This window comes from Alligator sinensis, unplaced genomic scaffold (genome assembly GCF_000455745.1).
Source record: "Alligator sinensis unplaced genomic scaffold, ASM45574v1 scaffold933_1, whole genome shotgun sequence".
In the NCBI taxonomy this organism is placed as follows: domain Eukaryota; kingdom Metazoa; phylum Chordata; order Crocodylia; family Alligatoridae; genus Alligator; species Alligator sinensis.
In genome coordinates, this window is record NW_005842542.1 from 976,848 (window position 1) to 992,897 (window position 16,050).

At 40.8% G+C, this 16,050-nt stretch overlaps 1 protein-coding gene across 1 annotated transcript in view; it reads right to left on the bottom strand.

Moving 5' to 3' along the window:
* The window catches only part of CUNH16orf78 (chromosome unknown C16orf78 homolog), a 16,457-nt gene extending 1,870 nt beyond the window's left edge, over positions 1-14,587 (bottom strand). Inside the window, exons 1-4 of the mRNA XM_014523834.2 lie at positions 14,473-14,587; positions 13,639-13,809; positions 9,139-9,283; positions 2,077-2,473 (exon numbers count right to left, since the gene is read on the bottom strand). Of these exons, the coding sequence (XP_014379320.1) occupies positions 2,077-2,473; positions 9,139-9,283; positions 13,639-13,809; positions 14,473-14,577 (818 nt within the window). The 5' untranslated portion in view covers positions 14,578-14,587. The remainder of the gene's footprint in view (positions 1-2,076; positions 2,474-9,138; positions 9,284-13,638; positions 13,810-14,472) is intronic.
* Positions 14,588-16,050: the final 1,463 nt, after the last annotated feature.

The window sequence follows — 16,050 nt, forward strand, 5'->3', positions numbered from 1 at the left end:
GTTCTTGTGACCCCAGCATTCATTCCTGCCTGTGGCAGGGGGTCAGGCTAGATGATCTGTTCAGGTCCCTCCTGACCCCAGCTACTATGAAACTATGTAGCTGGCCAGTGTCTGTGATCTGTCCCTGAGGTCTCTTCCAATCCCGGTGCTTTGGGGGAGGGGCGGCAGCCTGCTCTCATCGTGCACGCAGATCCAGGGGCCTGCAAGCCCCAGGAGGAGTCTGGCACAGCCTCTCAGCCCTCCCGGGGTATACGGACCCCCAGATCTGTGCATGGGATGACAGCATACTGCCGTTGCCAGCTGGGACCAGTGCCAGCACCCGAGTCTGCTCAGCACAGCAGAGCACAGCCAGGGGAGCCACAGGAGAAGCCCCCATGGCTGCCCTGCCCAGCCCCATCCTCCACCTGGCTCAGCCTCTCGGCACTTTAAAAAAAAATTTAAAAATCCCCGCACTCACCTGATGTAGCAGCAATGATCAGGACCTCTCAGGGCTCTTGGCAGAGACCCCCCCGCCCCGCCCCCCCTGCACCCTGCACAGTGCAGGGCAGTGGCAATCGCCCTCCCCACCTGGCACCCATGCAGCAGCTGTCCCATTGAGAGGGTGCAGCGTGGCTGAGGCAGGGCGCAGATGCAGTGCAGCTCAGCAGGGCGCTATGCACTGTCTGGCTCCAAAAAGCCCTAAACAGACACAGTCCTGTCTGCCTTTGTCTGGTCTCCCACAGCACAGACAGTAGCTAGCATATGGTATGCTAGCTAATGCAGAGAGGTGTCTGTGTAAGACAGAGGGGACTGGGGAATTCCTGCTTAGCAGGATGTAGTGAAGGGAGAGGAGGAGCAGGGGGAAGCCAAGCAGATGCCTGCAGTCTCTGCTGGAGCTTCAGCTGTGGAGCAGAGAGCCCAGCCCCAAGAACATGCTGGGATACTGGGGGAGTCTGGTTTAACTTAAACCAGCAAGGGGTCTGGGACAGACATTGCATAGACTGGTTTGAGCCAAACCAGTTAAACCTGGTTGAATGTAGTATCAGACTTATCTCAAACTGGTTTCAGCCATTTTCAAACTGCTTTATGTGCACTGAACATCTATTCTGTTATAGGTTTAAACAAGTTTCTGATCACTTAAACCAGTTTATGTGTAATGTCATCCCTAGCCTAAGAGACCTGGAAGCAAATTTTAAAAGCCAGCTACTAAAAGGGCATGATTCCACATAGAAACAGGACTGTGTTTATGGCGGGTAGGAAAAGCCATTACTTCGCCCATTATTTGCTTGGGGCCTGCCAAAAGGCCAGGGGTTTAATTTCATGGTGTGTGTGCCCCCTACAGCAAGCTGCCCTTTCCCAAGACATGCCCCTGGCAAGATGTTAGCCTTAAGGTTTTTTCCCACTTCTATAACAATCTATTTATCTGAGTGTAGACCTTGACTGTATGCAAAGCAATGGACATACAAAATTTCTCCAGGCAGCTGGGAGCCAGGCTGAAAATCTGACCTTTAATTCCCTGTACACCAGTGGACTGAATGGGTTGATCATTATTGTCAAGGTATTACAATAGCATGGGTTTAAAGTGATTCCACTGCTGATTTTTATATGGTCATATCCTATGGAAGAAGAAGCAGTTGCCAACCCAAAAATGCTAATTGATGGTCCCAGCAAGCTGAAGTTTTAGGGTAAAGTTGGTTACTTTGTATATTTACGTTTTGTTCTTTTCTCAGTTCTAAATATTTCTTTATAGATTTATCTAGAAGCAGAATATTAGCTGATAGGGTACTTCAGATTTGTTCTAATTGCATTGAAGTATTTCTCATTATCATTCATCATCATTTTATAAAGCAGTAGCTGACTGGAACCAGCCCACATATAAAAAGTTGCCATTAAAAGCTCATTTGCCAACAGCAGTATACAGTGCTGTGTGAGATACTGTAGTTATTTCCCCGGCTACCTCCAGAAGCTAAATATGAACTCTTGTATGAAATTGTGTGCAAGCTATTGGGATGGCGACTTTTTAATGACACCCATTATACCTTTTCCATTATATTTATGAACCAATGATTTTGCTATTTTCACAAACATTTTTCTAACCTGCAGCTCAAAAATTCTTCAGGTCTGATCTGTGGTAGTGTCACTGTCTGCTTGAGTCTCTCCTCCTGCCAAGGGCTTTCGAAGATACTTTTCATTCTCTTCTCAGCTGCTGGGGATCCATAGAATGGGTCATGCAGAGCAAGTTTAGAAAAAGAGAGCTTGTCTCCTGTTACCGATAACTTTTGCAAAGATGGAAATCTTGAGATTGCATCTCGTGTGGATAAGTTGTTGTTTTCCATGTTAAGTCGTCTGGCACTGCTACCCTTCTTGGAAATGCTAGCTGTAGGATGCATATTGTAAGAGGTGACTTGGGGGTCATAAGAATTTTTTGCTGAAACTGTCTTTAAGGATAGGTCAGTTCTGCTGAAAGGAATTACATCTTTGGAGTGTTTTGTGTCTGAAAAAGAACAGAAATATTGAACTATTTATCTATTTATGTTTCTGGGCTGCCTTCCTTTACCATATTATCTGACCACCTTGCAAGTTTTAGCTAATTTATCTTTATACAACCCAGTTGTATAAGATAAAGAAGTATGGTAGAGCAAGTCTAGAGGCTATTAATAAATATTATACACATTTGGAGAAAAATGTCATATACTAATGGAATTGTAGAGCTGTAGAAGTGTACTAAGTCCTTATTGATGCTTATTTTACTTTATTACAATATTTCAAAATAGAAGTCTGGAAGTATAATAGATGCCATCTCCAAGATGAGGTTGATTACAGTGAATGCCAAGTAGAAATTAAGTAGCCTTGCATCAAGTTAAGGTAGCCTTTCAGATCTGTATTGCCTGTGAATGGAGTTGCTGAAGAATGAAACCTCCAATAAGTGCTAGTCAACAAGTATTTTCCATATTTAAAAATTATTCTGCTTTTTTTTTTTGCAGTAGCTAACTCAGAGCCAGTACAACTAAGTTACTATTTTTAAAAGGTCATTATTTACCAGGAGCTGATATAGTTATATAACATTTAATATATGAGAAACACTGAAATCTAATGTCATATGTCAAGGATTTAATGGTTATCACTGTTTTGTTTTTTGTTAACTTAGGTGTTTGGAAAGGTCTTCTCTTTATCTAAACCTTAAAATAATTGGGCACAGTTGAAAAACAAAAAAAAATTCTTTTTCTGATTTTTGAGTATATTAGTTTTAAGGCTATCTTGCAAAGATGGGGAAACCCTGAGATTTTTAAAATATCACCTATGATAGGAAAACAATTATAGCTATAAAAGTGAATTCAGATCTAAGGGTAATGAAATGATCTGCTCTCTTGTTATAGTCATCTTGTGGAAATATTTAAGCAAGAATTTGGTTATGCAAGTAGTCCTGTTGGTTGTAGTGGTACTACTTGACTTACTAGGGCTTTGAATAAAGCCTATAGCTCATTTCAGAGCAGGATTCTGATAGAGAAAGAGTTAAAATAATCTTAGTATTAATATTATATATACAGTATATTAAAATAGCAGGGGCTTCCCTCCCCAGTTCTTCATAGTGTCTTTTAAGGGAACCACTGCAGTCAGTTTCCAAGGAACTGTGAGCGTCATCCATGTAAATTGGAGAGTTTAAATGACCAGTTACTCAATTTGTAAGTGTTTTGTAGTGCCTGTGTTAACGTGCAGGTGGAAATCTTATGCATGCAAATTGATACCATCTCTTGAAACTGGAGACTCATTTCGTTTTTCTATTTGCTAATATTTCATTAGAAATCCTTATTTTAAAGTCATAAAACATGTATGTTGTTTTCCTGAGAGACCAAAATGGCTACAGAGCTGTCAAGTTAAATATCAAGTATAATTAAGCAATTTTTAAAATGGCATCTTATTTACCCAGAAGTCATTTCAGTCTCTTGACAACACACAAATAAGACACTTTGAAAAAAAGTGTGGTTATATAAAGCTGCTTGGTCATTCAATCAAATACAAATATATATATATATATGCCAGAATATTTAAGGAAATCTTGTACCATTCTCTTTTTACACTTACATGACATTTTAAAACTGATATGCACAATGGGTATATTTTATCTAAGTCTTCCTTTAAACATCATTTTAATGCCTTAGCATCTCTTTAAAGCAAACTGAAATGGAACATTTTGTAGGCTAACTGCTTACTAAATGGCCTGTTCAGCTGTTTAAAATTTACAAATTCAAAAACTCTTCCAAACTTGGCTGCCTCTATTGTTAAGACTCCTAGGCCCCTGCCACACATTACACTTAGGATGCGATTAACGAGATGATCGTGTCTTAAGTTGCAGTCTAGCCATACATTAAATAAATTAATGGCATCAGAAAATAAGGAATAAGCTACAAAGTTACTCCACAGAAAATGTGGAATAACTTTGTGGCTGGTTCTTGTGACACCACTAATTGAACATCTGGCCAGGTGCCTCCTGTGGCTAGGAGCCCCATCATGGTGCAGGCCATGGTTGGGAGCCTGGTCAGCTGAGAGAGCTCCCAGCCACAGGAGAATGCTACTTAACAATGTTGGAGGAGTCCACAATCATGATTCTGGGCTCCCCCTGCACCAGCAATAAGGTGTCATGGGATGTGATGTTTGATAACGCCTTCTGCTATGGACATGTGGCATGGCAGAAGGTGCTATTGTGCAGATTGTGCATCAGATCCTATCATGTCTTTACCTGTACATCTGGGAGGGACCCTAGAGTAACATGTAACCACTTTAATAAGAGAACTTATATGAGGGTATGTAGCTTGTTATTTTTTTTTCAAATGTTAGACATGAGATAAAGCAAAAGTCTAGAGTTTTGTAAACCTGCAACTGCGCTTCTTTGAACTACACTGTACTTGCTCCTGATTTGGAGCAGGTTTAAGCCCGGTCAGTGCACAGGTGTACCTAGAGCTAGATTGTTTCTGATACCACAGCTAGTTCAGGTATCCCTAATTGCACTGCAGTGCAGTGTAGATGTGGCACCCTGATGCTGAAGGTTTAGTATTTGCATAAAAAAGCAGAGAACTACCTGTTGAAACTTTGGGTTATTTTTTCACACTGATGTTACGCACAAGGAGCAAGTTGAATCTCAATGTAGCTTACTTAATATAACTCCCTATAGTTTCAGCCGGGTAGCTGAAAGGAACAGGCACCATGTGATCAGAAGGACCTGGCAGGTGGCTGAGGTGAGGTAAGAAGGGAGAGTGATGGTTGGCTTTTAAAGTATCAGACAGGGACTCTAGCAAGAGTTTTGTTAGAAAGAGAGAGTGTGGTTTCCTACTGGCAAACAGAGACAAGAGCGGAGTTTGTTTGGCTACAGTCCCTCGTCTTAGAACCTTTGGGGATTCATTGGGGTTCCCAAGGTTTAATTTATAATTGCTGTACTCCTAATGACTTGAAACCTTTGCAGAATATCTGAATGCCCTACTGTGGTTTTCTGTATCTCTGCTCTAGTTCTCTGGATTGATGCCTTATCGTGCCTCCAGCCGTGTCTCAAGCCGATAGGCAAACTATTTAAAAAACATCAGGTCACTTCATGGCCTTTGCAGTCATCTCTCATCTATTCTGCTGTTCCTGTTTTGCCTCTGATGTCTGCAGATGCCTCTCAAAGTCTGTAGATATTTCCTCTTGTGCCACAGGGCTTGTAGGCTGCCACTACTGCAAATGTCAGGCAGAATGAAAGACAAGAAGGTAGTACAACTGCCTGAAATTGGTGTTTGGTCTGTAGTCTAGCATGATGAGGATCATTCTGGTTTAGTCCTTTGAGCTGGAAAAAGCCTGATCTTTGTGTCAGAGGTTCCCCTTGTTAAAGCATAGCTGAAAAGCATGAGGAAGTTGGAGATACTCTTACTATTTCTACAGCTGAATGTATTCTATTAGTAGATGAGCTACATCAGCAGTCATTCTGCTGTATATTATGGAGTCTCATTTGGGGACATCTCTTACTTTGTTTCATCTCTTACTTTTCATTCTCTATTGAATCAAGCAGATGTATGGAAGGGAAACCACTAAATGCACTGGATAATAAGTTCTTTGTGGAAGAAGCAAAAATATCATTTGAAATATTGCTCTCAGAGGGAGGAGAAAAATCTGCAAATATGGAAGGAGCAGGGTATGTGGAGAGACAATGCTGCCTCGCTGTCAGAATTAGTGATGCTGTGTCAACACATTTTCACATGCCAGCCCCATTGCATAAATGCCTTCACTCTTAAATCTTTGTTCTTATTAGAATCAGATGTTTATATTTCTGGAATAATGTGAGTCAACATCACGTCACAAATGACAGCTCACCATGTGTGTCACTGGTTCTGTCCACTCCAACACTCAGTTGTGCTGTATAAATTCTGAAGGGACCTTGTGTTATTCCTTCCCCTGACAAATTGATTAGAGCACTTCTTCATGTGGAGGCAGGAACAATTGCTTCTTACTACAGTGAATTCATCCAGTGCAGTTGAGGCCAGAGTTAAGAACTTTTCCCTAGAATCTCTCCTATACTTTCCCTTCCTTAGCTTCAGGCCATTGCTCCTTGTCCTGCTATCTTCTGAGACTGAAGAATTCCCTTCCTTCATTTATATTATTACCTTGAAGGTATTTATAGACCGTGATCAAGGCCCCTTGAGCCTTCTCTCTTTGAGACTATATACGTTTAGTTCCCACAGTGTCTCCTCACACATCTTATCCTCTAATTCTTCTATCACTTTTCTTGCCCTTTATATTTTCTCTAGTATTTTAAACACCCTTTCTAAATTTCAAACCCCTAAACCAAACACAGCATTCTGAATAGTAGAGCAATGTTATCACCCTACTTTACACTTGGTTCCCTTGCATATTCGTCCGAGACCAATGCTGACTTTATACCCCCATATGCATTGACTGTGCTGTATGCTCTCATTTTGCCACTGGCATTAAATTTCTCTTGATGCTTTTATCAGTCTCTTCTTCTGTGTAGTTCTGCTCCTTAAAGCTATAAACATGCAAAGTAAAATATGGCTGTTGCTTGCAGCCCATAGTTTGCCTCTTAACTGTTCATTTTGGCTTTTGGATCTTTCTTCTGATGACTTGCCTGCTCCTCACACATAGGTATCCTCAGCCAGGTTGAGCATGGCTGAATTTGCACCATCTTTGAGGCAGATAAAAATATAAAATTATAGCTAATAATTGCAATCCCACCAAAATTACAATTTAACACCCTTCAGGTGTAGGCCTGATACTTTGGACCAGCCTGCAGAAATTGAATAGCCTGTACTGTTGGTGAAGTCACAGGCACTTGTGCATACTGCTGAAAATATGCAAATACCTGTATGTTCCAAGTGGGAGAACTTGCCTCTACAAGCCCAGAGTTGTAAATCATTTTGATGGTCAAAGGAGTTTAATGCTCAAACAGTGGGTGTGCAGGTTTTGGCTTGCATAGAGGTGCATGAAAAGTGGGATGAAAAAAAGAGTCACTTGAAAATACTGACTTAATTCCATAGTGTCTGATGGCTGAATATGTGCACCAAGAGCTTGATTTTGCAAGGCCCTGTGATGCATCTAAGACACTTGTCACCTTAATATCTTTCCTCCTTTCAGATAGTAATGCACATGCAATTGATATTTCAAGTCCACAGGAGTTGCAGGCACTTAGCACTTTAAATGGTCAAACCATGTAAGAAAACTGACCTAAGTTTTGTTGAGCAATGGACCAGGAGTTCCATTCCTGGGAATGAATGACAGGTTTTATAAAGGGACCTGCAGCATCTTATCAGTGAGTACATCCAGTAAGAGATGAGACAACATATGCACTGTGTTCCCTCTATTTATACATGAGAACTTGTCCTTGTAATGAACAACCTTTTATACAAATATGGAATTTTTTTTCTAAGGACCATTTAGTGCAATAAGCAATGGGAATGGCAGTAGGTAGTAAAATACAATGCATTTCATTGACAAAAGCAACTGTTACAAATGCTTAATTATTCTGAATATAAAAGGAGGGCATTCAAATGACACACGAACGGAGAATTGGAAACTTACTGCAGGCTAAAAGCCTATGCAACAAGGGAAGGGAAAAAATGGGCTAGCTTAGAAAGGGCTGGTCCATGCTGCTTCAGTTACCCTTACATATTTGGTATAAAAGGATGTGGCACTGTATATATAGTCAGTAGGTTAGTTGCTCCGTCTGTGATATGCTTACACTACTGACCACTCAAAGTCTCAGGCACTTGTTATCATGATGTCTTTCTCCTTTCAGATTTTAGAACACACACAATTGGTATTTGTTCAGTCTGTCATTTGATGACTCAACCTTTAATTTCTAATTAATTACTCAATCAGAAGCCTACTTATTCATAATAATAAGCATTGTATGATCACTGGAGGGAGACTTCTCATTGGCAAGAGTACCATTTTTCATAGACAGTGGCCACATCTACACAAGATGCTCATTGTGCAGTTGTTACTGCTCAGTCATTTAGTATTTGTATAAGCAAGTACTAAATGACTTCACAGTAACTGGAGCTACTGTGCAGTTGCGCTGAAGAACAGCTTTTTCATGACGCTGACTGAACAGTAGCTCATGACTACTGCGTAGTAGCATCACATCAAACTTCTTGTCATGTGATGCTATTGCGCAGTCGGCATCTCTTGTACAAGACCACGAGAATGTAGTAGCTTTCCTATTTGAAGGGCCCTTAACAGTAGCTGCTCTGGCCCTGCTGCACCAGTCTGTCAGCTGGTTGCAGTTTAAATGATAATCAGTTGGTATAACAATAATCTAAGTCACAGAAGTACAAACATAAATTTACTTTCACAAAATGCTGCTTTTTCACTTTGCCATTAATCTATCAGCAGGCAATCATTATACTCTGACAAGGTTCTATTCCATGGACATTCTCTCTTAATTATATTTAAATGAAAGAAGAAAAACTAATATTTTACTGTTCAGGATGCATTTCTTAAACTATCATTTAGATTTACAGGGCTATGCCAATAAACCAAAGAGAGAATTCCATTCTTCTCAGAGTCAGAGACATCCTAATTGCTGCAATAAGGAAAATGGATTCTCTCTCTTAAACTGGATAGTAAACCAGTCCTTGTAAAAATGACATGAATGTTATAATCTTCTTTTACAACCTGTTCTTTTTGTTGGACGTCGCAGAAAGCTGACAAAGTTAGACAGATGGTCACCAAACTGGCTACATGGAGTTTCAGTAGAATGTCTCCCAGAAACCTGTTGAATGGCTTGGTTTGCCTCTGGGGTCATTTCACTGGATGGCATCTATAAAACAAATGGTTTTTGTAATAAAGTCCCAGTTATTCCCGGTTTTTGTAATCAATTCCCAGCAATTAGTTATATGTATTATAAAAGATTTTTGTGTTTCAGCAGAACATGTAGATGCCAGCCCAACTCAGAAAGCTTTGGACACAACCATTCAGGATAAGGACAGACATTAAAAAAGCCTGAGCCTGAATTGATTCAATCTTTGCAGGTTAGTCTAACCTGGCTAGGCTGCGTCAGTTTGTAACTGCACAGGCATCCCAAAAATGCAGTCACATGCCTGTAGTGGTTCAAGCTAGAAACCAGAGGGTGCTAAAGCAGCCCTCCCTTCCGTTGGACAGTACTGAGCTGAAGGAGGAGGCATGGCCAGGCCCTGGCAGGATGCTCTGATTAGGGACACTCCTTCTGATCAGCCCAGCAGATAACTGATAACACAGTGTTTACCAGTCCTAACTCAGTGTTTGTCCCACCCTTTAAGAAAACAACAGAAGGACATTACCAGCTACCTGTTGATTCTGCCTTGTCCCATCTGCCATACCATGGACCATAGCCAGCATGCAATCTCCTAGTTAACGCTGAGAGGTATCTGTGTAAGGCACAGGGGTGGGGGGAATCCCTGCTTAGCTGGGAGTGGTGAGGGGAGGGGGGAACAGGGGGAAGCCAGGCAGAGGCCTGCAGTCTCTGCTAAGCTCCAGCCAGGGAGCAGAAGGGAAGGGCCTGCTCTGCTGTGGAGCAGAGAGCCCTGCCCACCCCAGAGAACATGCCAGGATGCTGGGTGGAGTCTGGTTTAACTTAAACCAGCAAGGGGTCTGGGACAGACATTGCATAAACTGGTTTGACCTGTAGCAAGCATGTGGTATGCTAGCTAATGCTGAGAGGTGTCTGTGTAAGGCAGAGGGGAGGGGGGATCCCTGCTTGAACAGGGAGCGGGGAAGGTGGGGAGCGGGGGAGCCAGGCAGACCCTGCTGTGTCTGCAGTCTCTGCCAGAGATGCAGCCAGGAAGCAGTGGGGAGGGGCCAGCCCTGCTGGGCTGGAGCAGAGAGCAGAGCCTTGCCCAGCAAAGCGTGCCGGGATGCTGAGGGACTCTGATTTAACTTAAACCAGGAAGGAGTCTGGCACAGACATTGCATAAACTGGTTTGACCCGAATCAGTTAAGTCTGATACTACATTCAACCAGGTATATCTGAAACTGGTTTTAGCCATTTTCAAACTGGTTTATGTGCACGGAATATCTGTTCTGTTACATGTTTAAACCACTTTCTGATCACTTAAACCAGTTTATGTGTAATGTCTGTCCCTAGCCTCAAAGGAATTTTAAAAGCAAAACAGGGTTTTTTTTAAAATTAATTTAATCAAACACAGGGCGTGTCTACACAAGATGCTAAAGATGCAGTGAACTAATTCTACTGTGCATTCATGCGGCAGACAAAACCCATGCTAATGCGCTAATGTGCAGTAGAATTAGTCAACTGCCCATTAGTGTCACATAAAAGCATGTGCCAGCACTAATGCGTAGTATCACCAATTATGGTGTGTTGTTATTGTAAACCTTGTAATTACAGGTGCTAAACTTAATGAATCTGCTTGCTACAGTGGTATTAAGTGTATGTCCACAGACCACAGTGCTATACAGCACAGCAGTAAGTTAGCACTCTGGGCTAATTTAGCCTCCTCAGCAGTGCATGTTACTCTAGGTGGAGGACTGTGCTAATGGGACTGTACTGCTTCCTGTATCTGGACTAGCTCATTCAGACCTCATTCAAGAAATTATGCTCTGCACTGCATTTTGTCCATATAGATATGCTCCAAGTGACCACCACCAGTTTAAGTTGTTGGCAAACCCCAGGAAAACAGTGATTTGCTTTCCTTTCAGGGATAATTCTCAAGAACAAGCAAATATTGCAGACTGTAATTGAATAATAAAAATACATTATGAAGATCTGGTCACACTTCCAAAATTATGGGTGAGTTGAGACTTGCACTTACAGCAGGGATCTTAACCACTGTTATACAAGAAGAATGCAGCATTTCCTAACCAAGTTACAGCACTTTCTCTGTGACTATAAAATTAATTTAGTTTATAAATTACAAATTAATTAAGAATAAGTCCTTTAGGAAATTTAGCACCCTGTGTTAGACCATTTTTTGTTTCTGGTGATCTTAAGGCAGAATATTCTAACCTCCCATGAATTTAAAACCTACTGAATTCTTGTGTATAAGCTACACTCTTGAAACGTTTTAAAGGATTTTGCTAAAATGCGTAATAATGGAAAGTTTCTTCTTCAAAGGCTGACAAATAATCTTTTACATGAAAAGGAAGGAAGAAAAGTGGTATGCAGTATCCTGCCATGGTTTTTATTGTGAAATTATTGATATTTACTTAACGTTAAACCAAGTTGATCTGGGAATATGTTTTTAATGGTGTAGTCCTGTGACATGTTGCCATAGCAGCCCTGTGTGTGGAGCAATTGGACTGTCCTGGAGCAGATGTGTGCAGTGTGCTGGGGAGTTTTTTTGTTTGTTTGGTTGGAGATTGATTACTCAGAAGCACAGTACCTCTCTTACTTAATTCTTAATGGAAACTTATCTTGGGTAGATGCAGCTCTCATATGTTTGGATGATCACAATGAGTATATTATAGGTGTATGTAGTATGAAAGGAAAAAAAAACCTTGTATACAGTGACAGCTTTAAAAAAAAGTCGTTTTTTCCCCAGTATTTGCTAAGATAAATGTGTTATAAATGTATAATCCTTATTAGTATGCATTTTAAATGTAATAGCAGGATGAAATAGGCACTTAAAAGCTCTGTATCTTATGGGTATGTTCGTTCTTTCACTGACAGAAAGTAGTAGATACACCAGTTAAAAAAATAAATAAATATATATATATATATATTTATATATATTTCACTTTGCAGTGACAAGAAAGTGTGAGAGGCAGATGCCAGAAATGGAGAGATGCTCCCCAAGGGATGTGGGGCTGCTACTTAAGGACACCAAGTTCTGAAGTCTGAAAAATTCTAGAGCCAGATAAAATTTGTCCCACGGATATATGACAGAAGGGGCCAAAAAGAACATGTTTTAGGCCTTTTATTCAAACATTTTTCAAGAATGAAGGACACATTTACAGCTGGTGGGAGATTTGGATGTGCAGGTGAAGGGAGTGTTTATATTAATAGGTATATTTTAATAACCTGCAATGCCTTGTTTGAGATTATCCTGATTTTAAAAAAGCAAAGCCAACCCATTTTTTCTCTACCCTTCCTTCTCATGAAACTCTCCAAATCCTTATCTAGGTGCCTTGTACACATTCAAAACCACAAATACTGCCAAAGTATAGGCAACAAATCTTAAATAGAAACAAAACCTTCCTCCCCTGTTCTTGTAGTCTGCTACCTCATGCCTGCCAAGAAAAAATGACTGTGGACAGACTTTCCTGCCACAATACAGCCTCAGTGATGAGAGTGCAGAATGGTTGTGGACTTTTCCACTTCCAAATTTGTTTGGGGTTTGATTTTTTGTTTTCTGCTCAGTGGAAGTAGCCAATACAGTAAAAATAGTGGAACTTTTCTCTACTTCTGTGTAATGCTAAAAAACTAGAGGCAGCTGCCAGAAACTCACATCTAAGTCAAGTTGATGGGAAGCCAAACATGAGCCCATGTTTGCTTTCTTCAAGTGTGATAACTTTCTGCAGCGCTTTAGCCTCAGTGAATTTGGAGTCATTCTCCATTCAACTTGCATTTATTTGGAAATGCATGAATTCTCATGTGATCACATGAGGACTGGCTCTTTTCAGAGAGGTGAATCCTGAGCTGGTGTAAATTGCTGTAGCTCCACAGGATTCAATGTGCTGCACTGGATCACCTTACAGATATGGAGGTGCTACCTAAATTCTTCCTTTCCTGTGGCTTGTGTTTGCAAGAAATTCTATGTAATAATAAAAAGCCCACTGTTCCGTAAATGATGCAACTCCATGCATTTTTAAGGTCTAATTTTAGATAGGCATTAAACATTACACAAATGGGTTCTGATATTCACAGATTTAATTTAATGCAACAGAGCTACAGCATTAAATGAACAGTTTACAACTGCTGAGGATCTGGCACAAATAACTGCTCAGTTGGAAGCAGGCCCAGGTTGGGGACTCTAGGGTAGAGCAAGACTTAGCTGACTCATTTTCTTGAGCATAAATTCCCCTCTCAAGTTGTGGCCTACATTACTAGTGCAGCCTATATACTGCAACATTACCAATTATGTCTGCAACGTGCAACTATTTGTACAGAAACTGTAGCGCGTATTTTATCATGAAGCATTTATATATTTCATCATGTGTCTTAGCAAAGAAGTTCATTACCTTACATAAGTTCTTATATGATGGTGCTGGTAATAATTCAGCTTGCTTTACTAGCCATCTCTTTGCTTTTCTTTCTTCCTGCTTCATTAGAGTATCATTCATGCTCTTCATAGTGTCAAGTGATCTCCGAATCTTCTTCAGCTTAATAGCAAGTGAGCAAAATGCACAGTTCTAAACAAGTCAGTTTTCAACAGTTATTTGGGCAGTTTAGGTACGTTCAAATGTATACCATACCGACATATAAGAACAAGTTAGTCAAAGCTATGATTGTGGCTATTTGTACTGTAAACACTGTTTTGTAAATGTATATATGCTTTATTGGGGAGGTAAGTTAAATGTCTACTTTATCTTTAATTTCATTAATGTGACTGTTTTGTAAATGTATATATGATTCATTGGGGAGGTAAGTTAAATGTCCACTTTATCTTTAATTTCATTAATGTGACTAGAGGCATAACAACACAGCCCAGGGCAGGCATCTGCGACACTTGTTCCAACTGCCAACATGCCACTGACATAATCATGTAGCTGTGGGAGCAGTGGGTTTTTTCTACTCCTGCCTTCCCCCCAGCCCCCTCCACCCTCCCAAAAATCAGGACCTAAGGCAGCTGCCCCAGTCACCTGCCCTAGATAGGCTACCCAATGTGACAAATCCACAACAACTTTATTTCTTGTGTGTTGAACTCTGGAAAATGAGGATAAACTTGCTGAATTTTTATTTTGCACATCATTTCATTTAAGGAGAGCTATGCTAATCACTTTCTTTTACACATTTGTGCCACAAACTGTCTAGATGTTGAAGGAAAATAAGTATCCTATTTTCTTTCTCCATACCTGAAATGACTCCCTGTCATTGGAGACTCTCAAGATTTTGGCTCTTTTGCTGTCCAGCCAGTCCATGATACCACGGTCCATGGTCTTCCAGCTCATGTCAGCCATTTTAAATCTATGGGAGTTGGGGTGAAGACCTTACTGTATTTTCAAAGTTAGGCCTGCCAGTGTAAAGAGATTCTAACTAAATGCTGAAAGTTCACACTATTGCCCTACATTTTATTATGTCAGCAACCCTATGTGAAAGTGCCTACTGCTGGTATGTTCTTTATGAAGTTACAGAATTGTGAGGTAACAATGTGGCTTTTATTGCATCATACTTCAGAATGATGTCCTGGCAACTGGAATGAAAACATTAAGTGGACAATGACTTAAAACAGCAGAGCTAAGTTGTCCAAGTTGGAGCTGTAATGTAATCATGTTTATCTGATAGATATTAAAATAAAAATTGAAGGCAAGTGTTTATTACTGAGTAGCATTTTAAACAGCACCAATTCTGACTCTCTTGCTGAATAAAGATTCCTAGTTTGTGTTTAACAGACTGAAAACTTGGGAGACTAAAAGACTTCTGTGTGCATGAGACAGCAGAACCTCTTTTTTTCAAAAGGACTGCGGGTCCTTTCTCTTACCTCTCCCATCTCTCCTGAACTGTCAAACTAGGTAACAGATTTCTCACCAATGTATAAGCACTTCCTTGTTTCCCTGCATTCAGCTGAATTACTCTAAATCATACTTTAGCCAGAAAGACTATCACATTGCCATCTTAGGATATTACACTGATGCTTTCTTTCCTCTAGTTTGTATTTGCAAAGATGTATGTGAAGTGGCCTCTGGTCAAAAGGGTCACAAATACGCTTTAAAAATGGATTCTTGTTTTAAAGGAGAAAAACATGGTAAACCATGGCTTTTCCCTTGCAGGCTGGCACAGTTCCAGCTTGCAAGGGGCTGCTTGGGACCCCCTTCTTGCTTCACACACCCACCCCTTACCCCACACACTGGGGCCTGGAGGCAGGGGGCAGCAGGTCAGGGGTGAGAGGCACTGGGTCGGGACTAGCCATCAGTGTTTACAAATGGGTCCTGGTTGAGAACCGCTGCTCTAAGAATTCTGGTATTATGTCTCTAATGCTCCAATGAAATAGGTAAATGGCATTGCAAAAGATAAGGTTAGGCACAGAGCATGAGTCAGTGGCCAGTTCTGGAAAAATATGTGTTCACCTGCTCTAGCTGCTGTAGAGAAACTGCTTCTCCTTTGCGGTTCTAATGATGAAGCATAGGGAAAGGGAAATGTTAGGTCTGCTGGCTGCAGTGTCTGAATTTAGAGCTGCAAAATGATATGTGGTTTAGAGAGAGGTTGGGGGATGAAAGGGACTGTAGATTATGAGGAAAAGGTAGGAGCTTTAGTAGTGTTCATGGATGCTAACTGGTCAAGGAGGGGAAGAATGTGTGATTCTGTTTTCAGAGCCACATTAAATTAAACCAATAAATCTTTGAAAACTGCAGAGAAATCATTCACCTACAAACATCTCTCAGAAGGGTGAAAGTCAAGAATAAAATACTAAAAAAAGTTCAAATTCGCTAATC